Here is a 17346-nt window from a genome sequence, read left to right as displayed (position 1 = left end):
TATACCAGTGTGCCTAATTAAAGTGTTAATCAGTGCATATCACCTGCTATGATGTCTATCATGAACGTGGACAGTGACGAAGAAAATCAGAAGACAAGCAGCATGGATGAGGGAGCAGTGACCAGCTAAGACATCGTACTGGGGGCTTGGACTGGACACGACCTATAGAGGGGATCGTGCGCTCGAGACGAGCGACAGAGTGGCAGCCAAAGGAACTCGCCCCAGTGAGACCCCAGTGGAGATGGAGCGATGAAATGAGCTGGCACGTGGGAGCTGGATGGATTTTTCCATTGTTTATTTAGCTGAGTGGATTGTTTCGACAAGTTCCCTATTCCTATAAACACGCGAGGCAGCAGGTATCGATACCCACGAAGTAATAAACTCTGCGCATCACTGCTGGACAAAGGAACCCCCCGCACCGCGTGGGTTGCGGGGCCCTGCAGACCGTACATACTTCCCCGCGCTGGTCAGCGTGGGTCAAGGGAAACGTGCGAGAGCACAGAAAGTACCGTACAACACTGGGTTGTGCTGCCCACGTGGCTTCTCCTGGCTGCATGTCGGGGCACGGCAGTGAACCGCGCGCGACTTCTTAAGACGACTCAGCTGCCCCCTTCCCCCGGACGCCGTCCAACGAGACCGGGGACATTCCTGGGATTCGGCGAAGAGGGCAGTTCGGCCTCTGCTGATAAGGTCGCTCCGTATAAAGCCGTCGTACCGGTTTCACAAGGTTAGGGCGATACCCCTACCCTTTGAATAGATTTCACGACACAATCACTGCCGGTCACTGTAACACATTTGTACTGGTAGGAACCACCTGGTTCCACCAGCCCACAGGGGATTATTGTATCCGTCCGTCGTGCAGGGAGGGGCTGGGTGGGGAGGGGAGGGTGGGGAGAGGCTGGGTGGGGAGGGTGGGGTGGGGCTGGGTGGGGGGTGGGAGGGTGGGGCTGGGTGGGGAGGGGCTGGTCACCCCGTGGTGCCCTTATAAAACTCAACGTTTAACCTAATCACGCCGGCTTGTGCCCGCCCTCACAGTCGGGCATATTTGCGGAATAATTATAGATTTGAAGCTTTCGTGACTGCAAGGATTCATACTCTTAGGTTTTTTCGGTAAAGTCACGTAGGTAAAAAATATAATTAAAATTAATAAAAGTAATAATAGAAATAAAATAATAAATCACGACGTTTCGGAGACAACACAAGTCTCCGTCATCAGGTGGGACCGTCACAGCTAGATTTACTGCATCAAGTGAATTTAGCTGTGACGGTCCCATCTGAGCTGTGACGGCCCCACCTGATGACGGAGACTTGTGTTGCCTCCGAAACGTCGTGATTTATTATTTTATTTATATTATTACTTCTATTAATTTTATTTTTTACCTACGTGACTTTACCGAAAAAACCTAAGTATTTTGCGGAATACACCACGCCGCCATTGACCCTGGCCATTGACTGAGCAACCCAACGTTCCTACCAGCTCCCTCCGCAGGACAATGTGTTTCACTACAGGCTTTTTTCAGTCCACCGCTGGAGGCCTCCAAAACCATTTGGGTCATGGCAGGTGTCAAACCAAACTTCGCCACGTCGGTCCGTGCTGGTTGCTGAAGGGGTGGGGCCCGTGACCTGCTCAGATTCCACTCGCCCACCGATCCTCCCCGTAGTCGGGAATCGAACTCGGGTGACCGGGTTCTGAACGCTGAGCGATAACCGCTACATCGCAACTCCAGTGAGTCGTGACGAACCACAGATTCTGCTCTGACCATCAAGCAGTCTGTAGTATAGTCTCACGGGAAAGCTACCGTGGGTGTCATTGTATGTACTGTATGTTAAACTTCTTTCGCACCGTACGTAGCCAACCGTGCCAATCGGAGGTGCGGTGGAAGGACAACAAACTTCACACAAAAAGCAGTTCTAAAGAAATGAGTTTGTCAATGTAGATGATTTCAAAGTGCACAGTGATGTTGGTTCACAGGTGTTGTCACCACATCTACGCCTATATTTAAGGAACGAAACAAGTGGACTTCACCAATCTGGCTGCTGTCCGCCTGATGAAGCTGGTTGTAATTACTGGCGAAACGTCGTACTCAGATTGTAAATGTTGTGGCTTGGCTCTCCAACACACAACCGGTTCGTGCTGTCCTCATGACGAATTGGCCACGTTCTGTTGACGTGACAACTCTTAATGGTTGACTGTGTCAGGTGGTGGCGGGTTTAACGACACATTTATATATTTACGCGATCTAATCTAAAAAAACCTGTATTATGGTTTATACTCCTTGCCGAGATCAACGAGGGATTGTGGTTTATATGCGACAAGCGCTTTGTGTGTCATGAGTGCGACCATCCATGGATTCGTTCGGCAACCGAAAGCCAACGCAGCTCGGCACGCACCGCACGGACACGAACTTGCAGCGCGGAGGTCGCGGGTTGACCTCCTCGCGCCAGAGGTCAACGTCGGTGCGAGCCTCTCGCAACCCAGAGGTCGTGTCCGCACAGCGGTGTTCATGGGCGACGCCGCAGTCGATGGGAAACAGGCGTAGCGGAGCTGCGATGCTGAGAGTCTAACAAACACGCTGGGAGCGATCTCGAGTCGTCATATCAGCACAGAAAAGCACTACGACCATGGCAGTACAATATGATACGTTTGTGGGAAACTGCTAACGCGATGCTATTGTCGTCTTTTTTCCTCCTAATGACGATCGATTGTGTTGTGATCGTAACGTCGTAATCTTTTGTTATCTACGTGACGTTACCGAAAGATCGAAAGACCCAGAGAACTCTTGCTTTGGTTCCTCTTTCGTTTCGTTTGCCCTTCCGCCCAGCAGCATGCAGGCCGAGTGAACGCAGCGACTCCCCGCCAGGTTTTAAAGTGATGTAAAACTCCACGGCGTGAACACAAAAACAACATTTTACACACACACAGAGATCTCTGCTGCTGCTGCTTCACAAGACACGAGGCGCGGGTCTCGGGGGAGGCTGCGGTCGATCGTCGCAGGGTCACCGATGCGGCCGTGGAGGTCACCGAGGCAGGCGACTCGCGGCCCGCGCGATGCAGGGAGGAGCCTGGGCGAGGAGGAGAGCCGTCGTCTCGCTCGCCCTCGGGGTGAGTCGCCCCCCAAGGCTCAACCTCGTCGCACTCGTCACCTCGTCGTCTTGCGAGTTGTATAAATGTGCGATGTGTGTCGGACTTTGTTCGCGCCGTGCGGAGCCGGCCGCGCGAGAAGCGGAGATGAGAATGTGGCAGCTGATGTGCCGGACTCCTGAGCTGAAGAGGGAGACACACACAGACACACACACATACATAGACACACACAGACACACACAGACACACACACAAACACACACATACACACAGACACGCACAGACACACACACAGACACACGCACAGACACACACAGACACACGCACAGACATAGACACGCACAGACACGGACACGCACAGACACACAGGTGATTGGGTGGGTGAGTAGGTGGATGAGTGAGTGAGTGGATGAGTGGGTGGGTGAGTGGGTGGGTGAGCGGGTGGGTGGATGAGCGGGTGGATGAATGGGTGAGTGAGTGAGTGGGTGGGTGAGTGGGTGGGTGGATGAGTGGGTGGATGAATGGGAGGGTGAGTGGGTGGGTGAGTGGGTGAGTCAGCGGGTGGGTGAGCGGGTGGGTGAGCGGGTGGGTGGATGGGTGAGTGAGTGGGTGAGTGAGTGGGTGAGTGGGTGGATGAATGGGTGGATGAGTGGGTGAGTCAGCGGGTGGGTGAGTGGGTGAGTCAGCGGGTGGGTGAGCGGGTGGGTGGATGGGTGGGTGAGTGGGTGGATGAATGGGTAGATGAGTGGGTGAGTCAGCGGGTGGGTGAGTGGGTGAGTCAGCGGGTGAGGGAGCGGGTGGACTTGTTGTTGTTGTCTTGGTGTGGTCTGTGACTGTTGTGGTTGTTTTGCTGCCTTGCCCACTCGCATTTAGTCTTGAAACATTGGCAGGAAATAATATACGATTGCGATTTGTAAATGAGTGAGTATTTAGTTTCAGTGATGTGCACAACTTCCTTATACCTCGCGCTCCTGCCGTGTTTTTGTATCGTTGTTGTTGTAACTTTCTGACAAACCCTCATTGGACATCGGTGATAAAGAGCTTCATAGCTCATCGGATTCCTCCAGGACAAACAGATTCTGAGTCACCCCGCGCGGTGTCGGCGGGGCTCGATCGATCATCGTCTCCCCAGGTCCGTGCAGGTTGACCGATCGATACAGCAGGGAGCCCGCAACCGCCACTGCGTGCACCCAGCCCGCAGGGTGCACGCAGAGTTCAGTGCGCTAACCACTGCGCCACTACTCCACCCACAATTCAAATTTGTCGTTAAACTCTCCTCGACGTTTGCGACTGCAACCGCCGGCACCAAACCCCCACCCCGCCCGCCCGGTCCCGACTCGCACGCCCCCTGCTGCCCCTGCTGCCCGCGCTGCCCTGCTGCCCGTGCTGCCCGCGCTGCCCCCCTCCCCCCACCTCCCGTGTTTGTGTCCCGGAGGAATCCGATGAGCTGCGAAGCGCTTTCCCACAGATGCCAGAATGAATGACGTCATCGAAATCAATCGGCAGGTCGCGTGCGGTGAGTTAAAGTGTTGGCGCCCCCACCTCTTCAAGGCGTCTGAAGAGCGTGGAAGAGTAGGCCAACTCTCCTCTGTAGAGGGCCTCTTGGAGGCCCTTCCTCCGGCGGTGGTGTGAGCGAGGCAGTTGCGGGGCTGCACCTTCGCAACGTTGTTGACCATTTGGTCTGTAGGCGCCGTAAAGATGTCGAGTGAGTCCGTGAAGGCATCGCCCCTCCACACTTCTCGGGACTCGCTGCTGTTGCCCCCCCACGGTGATTCCGCTGTCGCTTCCCAGGTGTCGCGTTGTGACTGGAGCCATCGTCCCACACGCGCTGTTCACTCACAACGGATGTTTAAATGCCCATGTCCTGTACACATTGAGCCGTGACTGTTTTGTGACGTTTTTGTTTTTCTTTCCAGATTGTATTCTTCACCAGGCTGGTGTCTTGTCAAGCCTGCAGTGCAGAATTCTACAAAACGAGTAACAACATCTGTTGCAAGCCATGCCGTGCAGGTAAATCAATCGTACATTGTGCCATGTTAGGGCTCATAATAAAGGTTGGTTTGGGTTAGATCGCTTAAATGTGGTGTCGTTAAACCTGTCACCACCCGACACAGCCAATTAGTAAGGTTTGTCACGTAAACAGAACGTGCCAATTCGTCACTAGTACAGCACAACCGATTGTGTTGGAGAGCCAAGCCACAACATTGATAGGTCGTGTTTGGGTTGTTAAACAACAACAGCAGCAGCAAAACAAACCGGTCGACCGGCTTCCTTCTCTACATGAGTCACGTTCTCTCTCAAAGAAGTTGGTGATCACAGCCTCCTGCCATTCAGCTCTGAGACACACAGACTCACAGAGATACCCACAGACTCACATAGAGACCCACAGACTCACAGAGAGACCTACAGATTCACATAGAGACCCACAGACTCACATATAGACCCACAGACTAATATAGACACACAGACTCACATAGAGACCTACAGACTCACATAGATACCCACAGACTAATATAGAGACACAGACTCGTATAGAGACCCACAGACTCACACGGACACCCATAGACTCACTGCTTTCACATCCACACAGGAGATCAGACTTCCTATCTAGCACTGAAGTATTCTAATTCTTGTTGTGAATAATAATATACTTTTCAATAGAGATGCCATTTTCTATGCTTCTCTTTATCGCTGTGACGTGCCTTGCGGCTACTGTTACCACGCCTCCTAAAGAGTTAATTGGCTCCCACAGCACCTGCTGGTTGTGGACGTCACAGACTTGTGTTTGACATTGAGGCTTGAACCTCTTCACTGGTATGAACAAACACCCTGTGTGTGTGTGTATACAGTGGATTGTTCATCCTTTCTTTAATTTCCTTACATAATTTTTACCCGGCGTATTTTGCAAATCGCTCTCAGATACTGCAATGAATACAATGCCATCGGAATGTCTCAGGTCATTGATATTTTGACCACCATCTTCCACTCCATGCAACTCCTCTGTCACTCTCAGCATCCTTTCACTACACGGCGAGTCATCGCTTAACGCGTGGCGGTGTTCGCACGACAACACTTTTCGCACAACGCGGAACACACGCCGTTATAACGCTTCTCGTTATAACGTAGTTTCTGAGCGGTCGATGATGAACTACTTTCTTGAGCTGTGCGGCTGAGTGGTGCAGTGATACAGCACGCGGAATGATGCAGTAATGCGGCTGCAAACCCTCAGCTTCTGAGATCTCGCCAGATGGGGCGTCGGTCGTGTGTACAGTATTCACTTCAAAACCGGAACAAAACAAGCCACGTTTAACACCATCAAACTTCACTCGACAGCACAATATACTCAGCAGCGTCACTGGGGAGAACAAACTAATATAAATAAGCGGCCAAAATACCTCGTTCCCATAACTGACCCGACACCGCCAAGATTAAAGTATTTTTGACACACCTCATCTGCCACACGGCCTTCTGGGAGTGCATAATTTCAGGGGCATTGGATCAACACAAGCAAGCACTGGGCCAATTGAGACATCATTGTTGTTGACTCATGGATCACTGCCGACCTTCGGTGAACTGTAGCCAACTCTACAATGAGCACGACTTAGCCAATCACACAATAACTGAAGCACGTTCGCATGATTTGGCATCTCATCAGTATGACTAATGTCTCTTTTTATTGCAGGAACTTACAAGGCAGTGGACTGCACAGAGAATGGAAAGGATGCTTTCTGTTTGTTGTGTCCCGAGGGCCTCTACATGGAGACAGAAAACCACGCCACATCCTGTAACCTGTGTAAGAAATGTGGAAAAGGTAAAGACATCGTGATCGATAGAGGCAGCATTGGCATGGCTATTGCACCGCAGTGTGGGGCGGCCGACTGTAACCATCACCGAGAACATTCAGCTGACTGAATGCTCTCAAATCCAGCCATCCCCGAAGATCTGAGAGGTCTACGGAATCGCCATTCACGGCAGTTTGAGATGCAGAAGCATCTCGACGCTCGGTGCATTTAAAACATCGCCATTGATGTGGCGCCTCCTCAAAACACCACCTTCACCATGCCTTAGGAATTCCGCATTACGACTGCAGTTATACCATCACGCGTGTACCATCACTCAACTCCGGTCATACTCACAGCAGCAGCGGCTCTTGGCTGGCCATCAATCAAAGACGGCAGTCACCGCATCGTGCACTTTTAGACGCGCTTTTGCGGCCGTCTGGAACGCTCTTCCTTCCGATATTGGGAAGCCTCTGGAGCTGTACACTTTTAAATCATCATCGTCTAGAATGACAAACTAATTTTATTAGAACTGATTTTTGTGTTTAGTTTGTTGTCCTTCCCCCGCACCTCCGATTAGCACGGTTGGCTGCGTACGGTGCAAAAGAAGTTCAACACACATGCGAATACGTCATCACAGCCCATAACAGTTTTCTTCTGGATAAACTAAAGAAGATTGGAACTGCATGGGCCACCATTCGAAGTTGGTATATTCACATTAAAGATGAGAATTGGTATTACCTGGATTGTAGTTGGGGAATACAGTGTATAATAAAATATCAAGAAAAATTATGTATGTATGTTGAACTTCTTCTGCACAGTACGTATGCTAATAGGAAGTGCGGGTTACAGGATGTGGCATGGTTTTCTGTCTCCATGTAATGGCAACGCATCACGTGGCATATGCAGTTAACAGAGTCCACGTCCATCTCATTGTGGCAGTAGACTGAGCAGTGCAACACATGGAGGAGTTGTCGTTGCTTCCAGCAAACTTCATCTGATCACAACATAAACTAAAAGTTGCATTTATGATTTACGCATGCTGCTTTCCATACAGATGAAACCATTAAAACTCCATGCACTATCGCATCGAATACCCAGTGCCGGTGCAAAGAGGGCCTTCAGTGGAATCCAGAGACCAGAACTTGTTGGATGACCGAGCCAGGTACGGACACGCATGGTGACCCTTCCCCTGGTGACCCTTACCCTGGTGACCCTTTTCCTGATGACCCCTTCCCTGGTGACCCCCTGGTGACCCCCTGGTGACCCTTCCCCTCGTGCCCCCTGGCTCTGGAGCCAGGGGGCAGCAACCTGCAGCTCCAGAGCCACGTGCGGTGACTCTTTGGCTTCCCCGCTTGCTGGAAGACGTTTTTTTTTTCTTGAATCTTAAACGTAATATAACACAACGATAATAATCAATTTGTTCGATATGAAAGGGAATGGGTCACTATGGAATGTCTTGGTGACGACATGATTACACCAGTCAAACGTGTTTTGTGAAAGAATAACTAAAGAGGGAACACACGAAATAGAGGCTGTTTATCCATCAGCTATTTTGTTTATTTAAGTCATCTGCTGTATAGCTGCCGTGTGTCTGTGTTTGTGTACAAGTGGCCCTGCGTGTGATACGACTCTCGAACTATTTTGGTCAAAGACAAAAACACAAAATGGATCTTCTACCTTTCAACAGTCGCCGGCCACTGGCCACAGAGGACGGATGAACCCACAGACTCACAACGAGACCGTCGCCTCACACCGAGACAGCTTGACGAGGGCGTCTGTAGCCAATGAAGTGATTCATCATTGATTTTGTGTTCGACCACAGCATGATTTGACCAAATCTGTATCGCGAATCGCCCACCAACCTGACACAGCCAAGCAAATTCTATTGGCGCCGTGAACACGCGTTTAACGTACCGATGGTTATCAATATCGTCGTCGTTTCAATTTCAAGAGTAATTCTCAAAACTGTTATTGCCAAATATGAAACCATTTGGAGAAACATCAAAATTACAGTACTTAGAGCTGATCGTTAAACGTAAAATGTGGTTTGGAAAATTGTCAATAAGTAGGTGATATACACAATTGACTTGTTTCACAATTCCAACCTTAGGGTTAACACGTAGGCTTTCATGATCGATAGAACAAATCTCATGAAGAGGTTGTGTTTTAATACAAGGCAAAGAACGTGCGTACCTGTGTTGATGTTTGTTGTTTATCTGCTTTATCCAGGTGCGATAGTAAAACCAGTAACACATTTGGCCGTGTTCATTCTTATTTTATTGCTGATTTGGATCGCTCGATATATGTGGAAGTTCTTCAGTGAGTACTGACTGCACATTGTCACTTGCTCATGATGTTTTCCCTTTTTCCCTGATCGTGCTATCGTCATCATGTGATATGATGAAGAATGAATTTTGATATATTTCGCTGAGCAGTTGCGACCCCCTTGCGTTTAGAGAACTGCCTACAGAAGTGGATATCACAGAGCTCACTCTGAGATTTGTATTGTCATGTACAAATCGCCCAGATGTCGTCAGATCTCAGAAGCTAAGCAGAGATGAACCTGGATAATAGTGCTTGGATGGGAGACCACCATGCACAAACAGGTTGTCAGAGGGCAGCAGAAATATGTAGTTGTATTATACATCTATGCTCTCTTTTTGGTATTTGCATTGTCCTTGTGCCGTTCACATTTTGTGGTTGTTCTCTGGTCTAACACGGGTGGTGAGACAGGGCCGTGGAGGCGGCTGCCTCTCGTGTGGCCAATCAGTTTCAAGGACAATGCGTGACATTGTCATCAGCGCATGTTTGTTTGTGTGTGTGTGTTACCACGAGCATGTGTGGTGAATGACAGCTGTTGTCTATTTGGGGTCTGGACATCTTAACACGTGCTGTGTTATTGCCGGAAAGGCCAAAGCCTCTTAAAACTCTTTTTAAGGAGTTTATTTCTTCATAAAACATTGATGTATATGTTTTGCAGAAAATCGAAAACAAACATGGGAACGAAAGGATCAACTACCCATGTTCCGGCCCCAGTCAGACGTGAGTGTCCCTGTAATGAGTGCGATTATTATGACGACGTGTTAATCCATGCCACGTTTTGAATCAAAACACGGACTCACATGAGGAGCTTCATTTATCACTCCAATCTTCCCGACGGTTGCTAGGCTGGCTTGTAGTTTTGGGCATAAGGCACTACCACTAGAGTACAAGCTATGACTATCCGTTACATTTCAATGCTATTTTGTATTATCTACGCCTGTAATCCGATGAACACGTTGAAACAAAATGATAAAACGAGGCGATATGCATGTGGAGTGCCAATATAAGTCTGTGAACAGAGTTAATGACTGTTCTGACCAAGTGTTGCAAATGGCTAAATTATTACTTTGAACACATGAGATGGTTTGGTGGCTCACAACTGCTGTTCCAAAGCAGATTGCCAACCATCCCGGTGGCTTAAGTTGAAACGATTGCCAATAGGATTACACAGGAACACGGAATGCCCATAGACTAACATTGAGAAACGATTTCCCATAGCGTTACGTGGGGGAAATGCCAGCTGCAAATGAATAAATTGTTATCAGAGCCTCGGCAACTTCCACTTTGCGTGCAACCGCTTCGAGATACCAGGTTGCATCGTCCACCGTTGTCACAATGTATCGATTGCCTTTGTAAAAATGTGTAAACATTACGAGCATTTTACCCAGTGCCACTGTATATATCCCTTTGCAATTGTCCTCAGGCAACTGTGATACGACTGGCAGAAACTCTGTGGTTAGTGCACAGCCCAATCGATCCAGTCGCCTGAGCTTCATTATTATCCATAGCTACCATCAGTGGGAGGAGATTTCTGATCCGGTACAGGTACGCCCCCTTCACCAACCCACACTGACCTGCAAGGTGAAGAATGGTCAAATAACCCCCGTGACCTGCACGACAGGGGCAGACCCTCGGAGCAGTGGATTGATTAAAGGGCTGTGCATGTACATAGACACAGTTAGATGTGAGAGTACTTCACTGTTTTCATCAAGGACTCTGTGTTTTTGTTCACTCATAATGTAGGAGTTGGAAATGCTGATTACAAATGTTAAGGCCGAGCAGGACGGACCGGCGTTCTTTTTACTGAAAAACAAGAAGAGGGATTTGAAGTTCTGGCTCAGAGTCAACCCAGATCACCTTCTGGAGCACCTCGACAGCAACAATCTGATGTCACGTGACTTCTACAAACGAGCCACAGCCTTGCCTCCTGAAGAACGCATCGACGTTGTGCTCACAAATTTCATGATGGGCGGAGAGCACCAATGTCGTGTCCTGCTGAGGGCCCTCTTTGATGTGAGAAAGACTTACGCTGATGTGTGGAATTGGCTGATGGATACGGGTAAGAGAGATGTACCCACTTTAAAAGCGTTTTTATTTTTCCATAATGTTTTCCCGATTGTGCTACCGGCATCACACATTCTCTCCATGGATCTCTCACAAGGCGTGCAACACTTTGCTTGAGAGAGCAGAGCGGCCCAGTGAAGCGGACACCACAGAGCAACCTCTGAGATCCCTGCAAGTGACCTCGGGCCTACACAGTAGGAGGCAGCACTTTCCCATTACCTCTGCCACAGAGATCAATGTTCATTCATGATGGTCAAACCAGTGCATTTCATTTTTAACTCTCTCCGCTGTGATTTTGCAAACTTAAGTGCAGAACAAAATTTTACGCCATCGGTTTGTGTGCAGTCATTGGTAACTGGGCTTTAACCATCAACTCACTTAAGAAGTCAGTTTAATCACACGCAGCTTCCTGGATTCGAACCCGGTAATCTTAGTGGTGCCGGGGTCAGCGCTCTTGACCTCTGTAGGCACCAAGGTGAGACTTGTATAGTTCAGCCAATGGCATGTCATGCTGTGTTCGCGTAGGAGGTGTAATCAAGTGCTCGATCGGTTGTTCTCACAGACAGGAAGGTGAAGTTAGTCATCGTGGAAGGACAGTCACTGAGAGCTATTCGCTCGAAGAAACTCGAACTTAAGCAATGGCTGAGCTCCAATCCGAGCCACCTTGTGGACAAGTTAAAAAAATACGGATTCCTGGCAGCTTACAAAGCGCCTTCGTTCACAAACAGCGAGGAATGCACCTTGAATGTTCTGAATCACTTCATCGACCGAGGGGACGAAGGCTGCGAGAAGCTCCTGTTTGCCCTTCAAGCCGTGCACGTCCACTACGCCCACTTACACACGTGGCTGCGCTCTCTCGGTGAGTGGGATATAAGGATATATCTGTTGTCTCGCCTTTTTAAATCCTTTATATTAAGTTCGCTTGCTTGCTTGCGTGCTTGCTTGCTTGCGTGCTTGCTTGCTTGCTTACGACCGTGCAAATCTTTCGGTCGTTTTTTAACCCACTTCCCGTGATCCAATCGAGCTGACATTTTCCACACAGACTCGTTGTGCGAGACAATTAATGTTCGTGAAAAATTTTTTCAAAGATTTTACACTTTTTAGGCAAAAAAAAAATATTTTACATATATTCAAATAGAACTCATTCATGGCTTTGGCTGAACGTCACAGTATAAGAGCCCAGAGCGTAACCCGTCCACAGGCCGTGGCGGAGTAGCGCAGTTGGTAGTGCCCATGCCTCCCATGCCAAAGGTCGCGGGATCGATCCCCGCGTCCTCCACAGGCGAATATATTTTTAAATCCTTTATATTAAGTTCGCTTGCTTGCTTAGGACCATGCAAATCTTTCGCTCGTTTTTTAACCCACTTCCCGTGATCCAATCGAGCTGACATTTTCCACACAGACTCGTTGTGTGTGACAATTAATTTTCGTGAAAAATAATTTCCAAAATTTTACACTGTTTAGGGAAAACAAATTAAATATTTAATTACCAATTGCTTAATACTGGCAGACAATCATCTGACCCATAGGTGGCAGCCATCTCAAGCCAGAGGACGAGAGGACTCTAGCCGCCACGCATATAAAGGATTTAGAGTGAAAAACTTTGTTTTTACGGGTTTACTTGTTACGAATTTCATCCCTACAGTTACATCGGCCTGCTTTCACGCCAGACGAAGTACGGCAAACCCTGGCCCGTCGCGGGGGGTTGCGTTTTTGAAAATAGCCGCGAACGGAAAACCCGTGATCGGAAAACTCAAAAGCAAATGGGGAAAACTCGAGATTGGTTCACAGTTCGTAATGCAACTCCCAACCCTCCTTTTGCTTTATGTTAGCCTACATCAACCCACACATTCAACAGGAAGTGTTTTGAATGGAACATTTGATTAATATTTTCTAGTGTTAAATAAAACTTGTATGATGAATGTTGAGAAAGAGAAACAAATGTATGCAGTGTCCAATACTGCACCACGTATCGTCTAAATGTAACTAACGTTGCACCCCTCCTCGCTTCTCCTAATCACTGTAGGGGTAGATAACGATGCCGTGCTTTCCTGTTCCTTGTTCATTTAGTTATATAATGACGCTAATGGTTATTTTGTGTTATGTATTTTATTGTTTGTGTGTCAAACCCGGACCCACATTTGACAGGGTGGTTGGCAATAAAAAGCCGGCAGTTTGCTCGCATTGGTTCAAACAGACGTTGTTCTGCTGATGAGACACTGATTGTCACATTTATTCCATTCTTTGTTTGGAGTGAACCAATTCTGCTGAAATGCTGCACTTCCAGAAGGTCGTGTGGTTATTGTGATGTGTAAAACATACTTTGAACTTTTATATGGAAAGCATATAAGGGATGTAGGCACGTCGCCTATTTGTTTACTCTGTTCTTGTCACTCCCTTTCAGGGTTCTTCATGGAAATTCTGAACAACTCCCCCTTATTTATCATGCAACGTAGCGACGCTGAACTCAGCAATACTCTGCAGAATTGCCTCCCCAAGCTGATAAAAATACTGCAAAGTGATGTAAAATTTCTTGTACGTCACCTCCTCCAACAAAACCTCATCACTAAGGTGAGCACCACTTTCTACCTTCTGTCATCGTGTACACTCAAATAAATATCGTTATTTCTCAATCCATAAATGGATGCGGGCTACCACATGCCACTTGGGACATCACGTTTGCTTTTCTATGTATACAGTGTATATATACAGTGTAGACGTACAGTGTATATACAGTGTATATATTATGCTTAACTGCGCTGGTCAGTTGTTGGGGGAGGGAAGGAGGAAAGGTAGAACCAGTTCTGATATCACCTGCCGCTGATGATGAGCATGGCCAGGTATCGAACTTGGGTATCTCAATCCTGGAATCACCACCACAGGTGGCTGTGGAGAGATGACCTCTCTGCAGGATTTTCCTGATCAAGCGATGTGTCCTTTCAGCAACCCTTGCTGCTGTTTGTTGAAACATGTGGGTGTTAAAGTCTGCATTCAATTTGGAAGTTGGGAATAGGAAACCGATGCCGACATCGTCATAGAGAGGATCGTACGATGGTAGGGACACGTGTAAGGATGGAGGAGAGCACTTTTCCAAGACTGGCATTGAAGTGGAAATCAGAGCGGTTGCTGACCAAGGAGACGAGCTAAAGCCAGACAATGGGATGCTAAGGAAATGGAGCTTTCAAGTTTGGTTTCTATAGGGCGGTGACATGGCCTCGCGGTAGCGCATTCGGCGCTTGTTGAAGAGGGTCACGGCGGCCACTCCGATTGATACTCTGGGCGTGTTAACCACACAACTACATGCCGTCTGTGTCACAGTGGATGTTACATATCCCGTGACATCATTCATAGGAGCAGACCTTACGCGCTGGCCTCATGCTCCAAATTTGCCACGTTTTAAAAATTACTCGCAAAATATACAGAGCATAGCAATCATCAACCCCCTGCTGTGAAAAACGTGGCAAGACCCTTATAAAAAAACATTCATGAAACTTCCCTCGGTAAGCAAGCGTAATGATCATACAAAATATACTTTGTAGCATTTGTGGATTCTGGCAGAATGGCGAGGTGTGGCGGTATAAACGACACGAGCTGCACAGACATCTTGATCTTAAAAGGACATTGCATGAAACTGTCATCACCGATGTTTCAGGAGACAGAGGCGACGTTGCTTGGAGAGGCAACGGAGATGAAGAAGTCTGTCACGCTGCAGGATGTCGTGAAGAAACATCCGCGTTGCGCGAGCAAACTGTGGGAGATCGTGTGGGGTCTCCGAGATTCCCACCCACAGCTCACGGAGTTTTGTCTGAAGCTTTGAGCCCCCCCCCCCCTTCCAAAAGTAATCTTTGGTTTATTATAACATTTATGCAAACAACAAATTCACAGCCAGTCAGCTTCAAGGGGAATTGTATATGGGTGGGTGGAGACAGTAGGTGGGCACATCTCTGCTTTATTGACCTGGTCAAGGCTTATGATACCATCAACAGGCCAGGGCTGTGAGCAGTTTTTCATCTATTCGGAGTCCCTGACTCTCTGTTCACAATCATTAAGGGCCTTCATAATGGTGGACAGGCCCGGGTAAACGTACGTCGCCAGGAGTCAGAGCCATTCCCTGGTCACCTTCTATTTGGCCGCATAAAGGGGGCTAAACGGGCACGACATAGGCTGGAGAAGAGATGGTCTAATGCGGTACGTGATGATGTAGCGCTGAATAGACTTGCCGACGACTGGTACCAGTGGTGTCAAAATCGGTCTCTATAGAGGAGGCTCGTGAATAACGCTGCTAGGCAATTTGTAGGCAGTCGCCCTCCAGCAACAACGGAGGGCAGAGGAGCAACGCTCACAACAATGAGCAGAGCACCGGGCGGCTAAAACGCAGCAAGTCGGCACAGTAGGGGGCACAGCTGGTAGTGCATCTACCGGTCATCTCAGTCAGCCAATCCATGGCACCTGCTGGGTCTGTCCCGAGACTTGTCAGCGAGCCTTCGACACTTTACGTGGCCTCAAAGTGCACTTGGCCTGGCACAGGTACTGTGGTGATGTCACCGTCACTTAGTGGCGAATGGCGGCTGTATTGGTGGGTGGGGACAGTTGTGGTGGGTGGGGACAGTCGGGTGGGTGGGGACAGTCGGGGTCAGGCAGATTTATGATGACTAGAAATACTATTAGAGCAGAAATGGAACGTAAAATGTCGGTCATCATTTGAAAGTGTGATATCCTAGAAACGTGGACTTTTGTTCACTTATAAAATGTTTTTTTATAATGAATATATAAACCTGAAGTTAAATGTTTTTATACCAATAAAAAATGTGGACATCATTAACTTGTCAAATAATGTATCCAACTTTCAAATCAAATATATGTTCAGGTGATGAGGTGCACAAATCAACACAACTTACAGCCGTAAATAGTTCTGATGCCAGTTTTCCTTTTGGTTCTATCATTTATTGTGGATGAAAACTACTTTGTTTCCATCACTGTGATCTCCGTAAAATGATGAGGAAAAGAATGAGAGAACGCTGAGAACACTGCACAACAATGAACGAAGCAATGGAAGCTTGAAAGCAGGAAAAAGGAGGTTGATGATTGACAATTCAGGAAGAGAAAACCAAAGCTCATGATTGAGATATTTTAAAATTAGTGGAGGAGCTGTATGCAGATCTCTTTAGCAAAACAAAAAATGTTTCGCCCAGGAATCGGACTGGCTGTCAAGTGCAGATGGCAGACTGCACAAGTCAACACTGCCCTTCGCAGTATGAAGGTGAAAACTCCGAGATCAAATCTCTACACAGAAATTGAAAACCGCAATCATGGAATGATGCCTCCACCATTGTTTTTTAAAATGGTGATAAATATTATTTTAAAAACTGCGAGTCCATAACCTCTTGTTATTCATAATAAAGGTTTTTGGGTTGGATCACGTTATTTATAAACGTGTCGCAACCCTCCACCACCCGACACGGCCAATCAGTAAAAATTGTGTCACGTTGACAAAAGACATAGTTGACTACTTTCGCCCACCGGTGTGTTGAAGAGCGGATCCATAACATTAATAATTTTAGTCCGACGTCTCGCTGGTAATTACATTCAGCATCTTCGGGCGATTTGCCAGAATAGTGAAACCATCTACCTGCTCCCGGTCTTAAATAGTGCAGGATAACGTCATCATTGTTGAACCCCGTCAAGATTCGAGATCAGAGGCGGAGGTGGAGGTATATGCAATTATGTAATATATCAGTACTGATCTATTCAACACCAAGGTGGACTAAAGTAGTGAACTATTTGTCAATTATGTAATAGATCAGTGACTCTCACAAATGGGTAAGCAACAACAAGACCGTGTGAACAACGAGGTGCAGCCACCTCCTGCTCGGCTCCTTGTTGCCGAACCGGAGTGTGCTGCAGGGTCCAGCAGTGACTTGTCCGCACCGTGGCTCAGTTCCGTGGGTGGCACAGGAGCATGCGCAGGTGATTACATTTGCCCCTGGGCGGCTGCTGTGGCTTGTCGGACACCCTAGAGCCCGGGCGGTGGAACAGGACATGGAGATGAGGCGCTTGTTTGATGATGGAGGGAGGGCTTGAGACACGACGGGTGAA

The 17346-nt window shown here is 48.1% G+C and overlaps 1 protein-coding gene across 2 annotated transcripts; it reads left to right on the top strand.

Annotated features, from left to right (window-relative positions):
* Positions 1 to 2764: 2764 nt before the first annotated feature.
* Positions 2765 to 15817, top strand: LOC144950567 (uncharacterized). 2 transcript variants are annotated; one of them, XM_078880703.1, is made up of 10 exons: positions 2765 to 3103; positions 4999 to 5092; positions 6765 to 6893; positions 7919 to 8026; positions 9094 to 9183; positions 9845 to 9906; positions 10930 to 11245; positions 11813 to 12109; positions 13655 to 13821; positions 14903 to 15817. In XM_078880703.1, exons 1-10 carry the CDS (start codon positions 3050 to 3052, stop codon positions 15065 to 15067), a joined length of 1482 nt encoding a protein of 493 aa, XP_078736829.1. In that variant the 5' UTR covers positions 2765 to 3049; the 3' UTR covers positions 15068 to 15817. The 2 variants fall into 2 exon arrangements, with proteins under 2 accessions (XP_078736829.1, XP_078736830.1); XM_078880704.1 differs by lacking the exon at positions 9094 to 9183.
* The last annotated feature ends 1529 nt before the right edge of the window (positions 15818 to 17346 follow it).

This window comes from Lampetra fluviatilis, chromosome 58 (assembly GCF_964198595.1).
Source record: "Lampetra fluviatilis chromosome 58, kcLamFluv1.1, whole genome shotgun sequence".
NCBI classification, from domain to species: domain Eukaryota; kingdom Metazoa; phylum Chordata; class Hyperoartia; order Petromyzontiformes; family Petromyzontidae; genus Lampetra; species Lampetra fluviatilis.
This window is presented reverse-complemented; position numbering and strand designations above follow the sequence as displayed.

Excerpts from the sequence above, each read along its gene's own strand:
- LOC144950567 (XM_078880703.1), top strand. The coding sequence starts at position 3,050 with ATGCAGGGAGGAGCCTGGGCGAGGAGGAGAGCCGTCGTCTCGCTCGCC. Across the intron at positions 5,093-6,764 it reads TTGCAAGCCATGCCGTGCAG|GAACTTACAAGGCAGTGGAC; the intron begins GTAAATCAATCG and ends TTTTTATTGCAG. Across the intron at positions 6,894-7,918 it reads GTGTAAGAAATGTGGAAAAG|ATGAAACCATTAAAACTCCA; the intron begins GTAAAGACATCG and ends CTTTCCATACAG.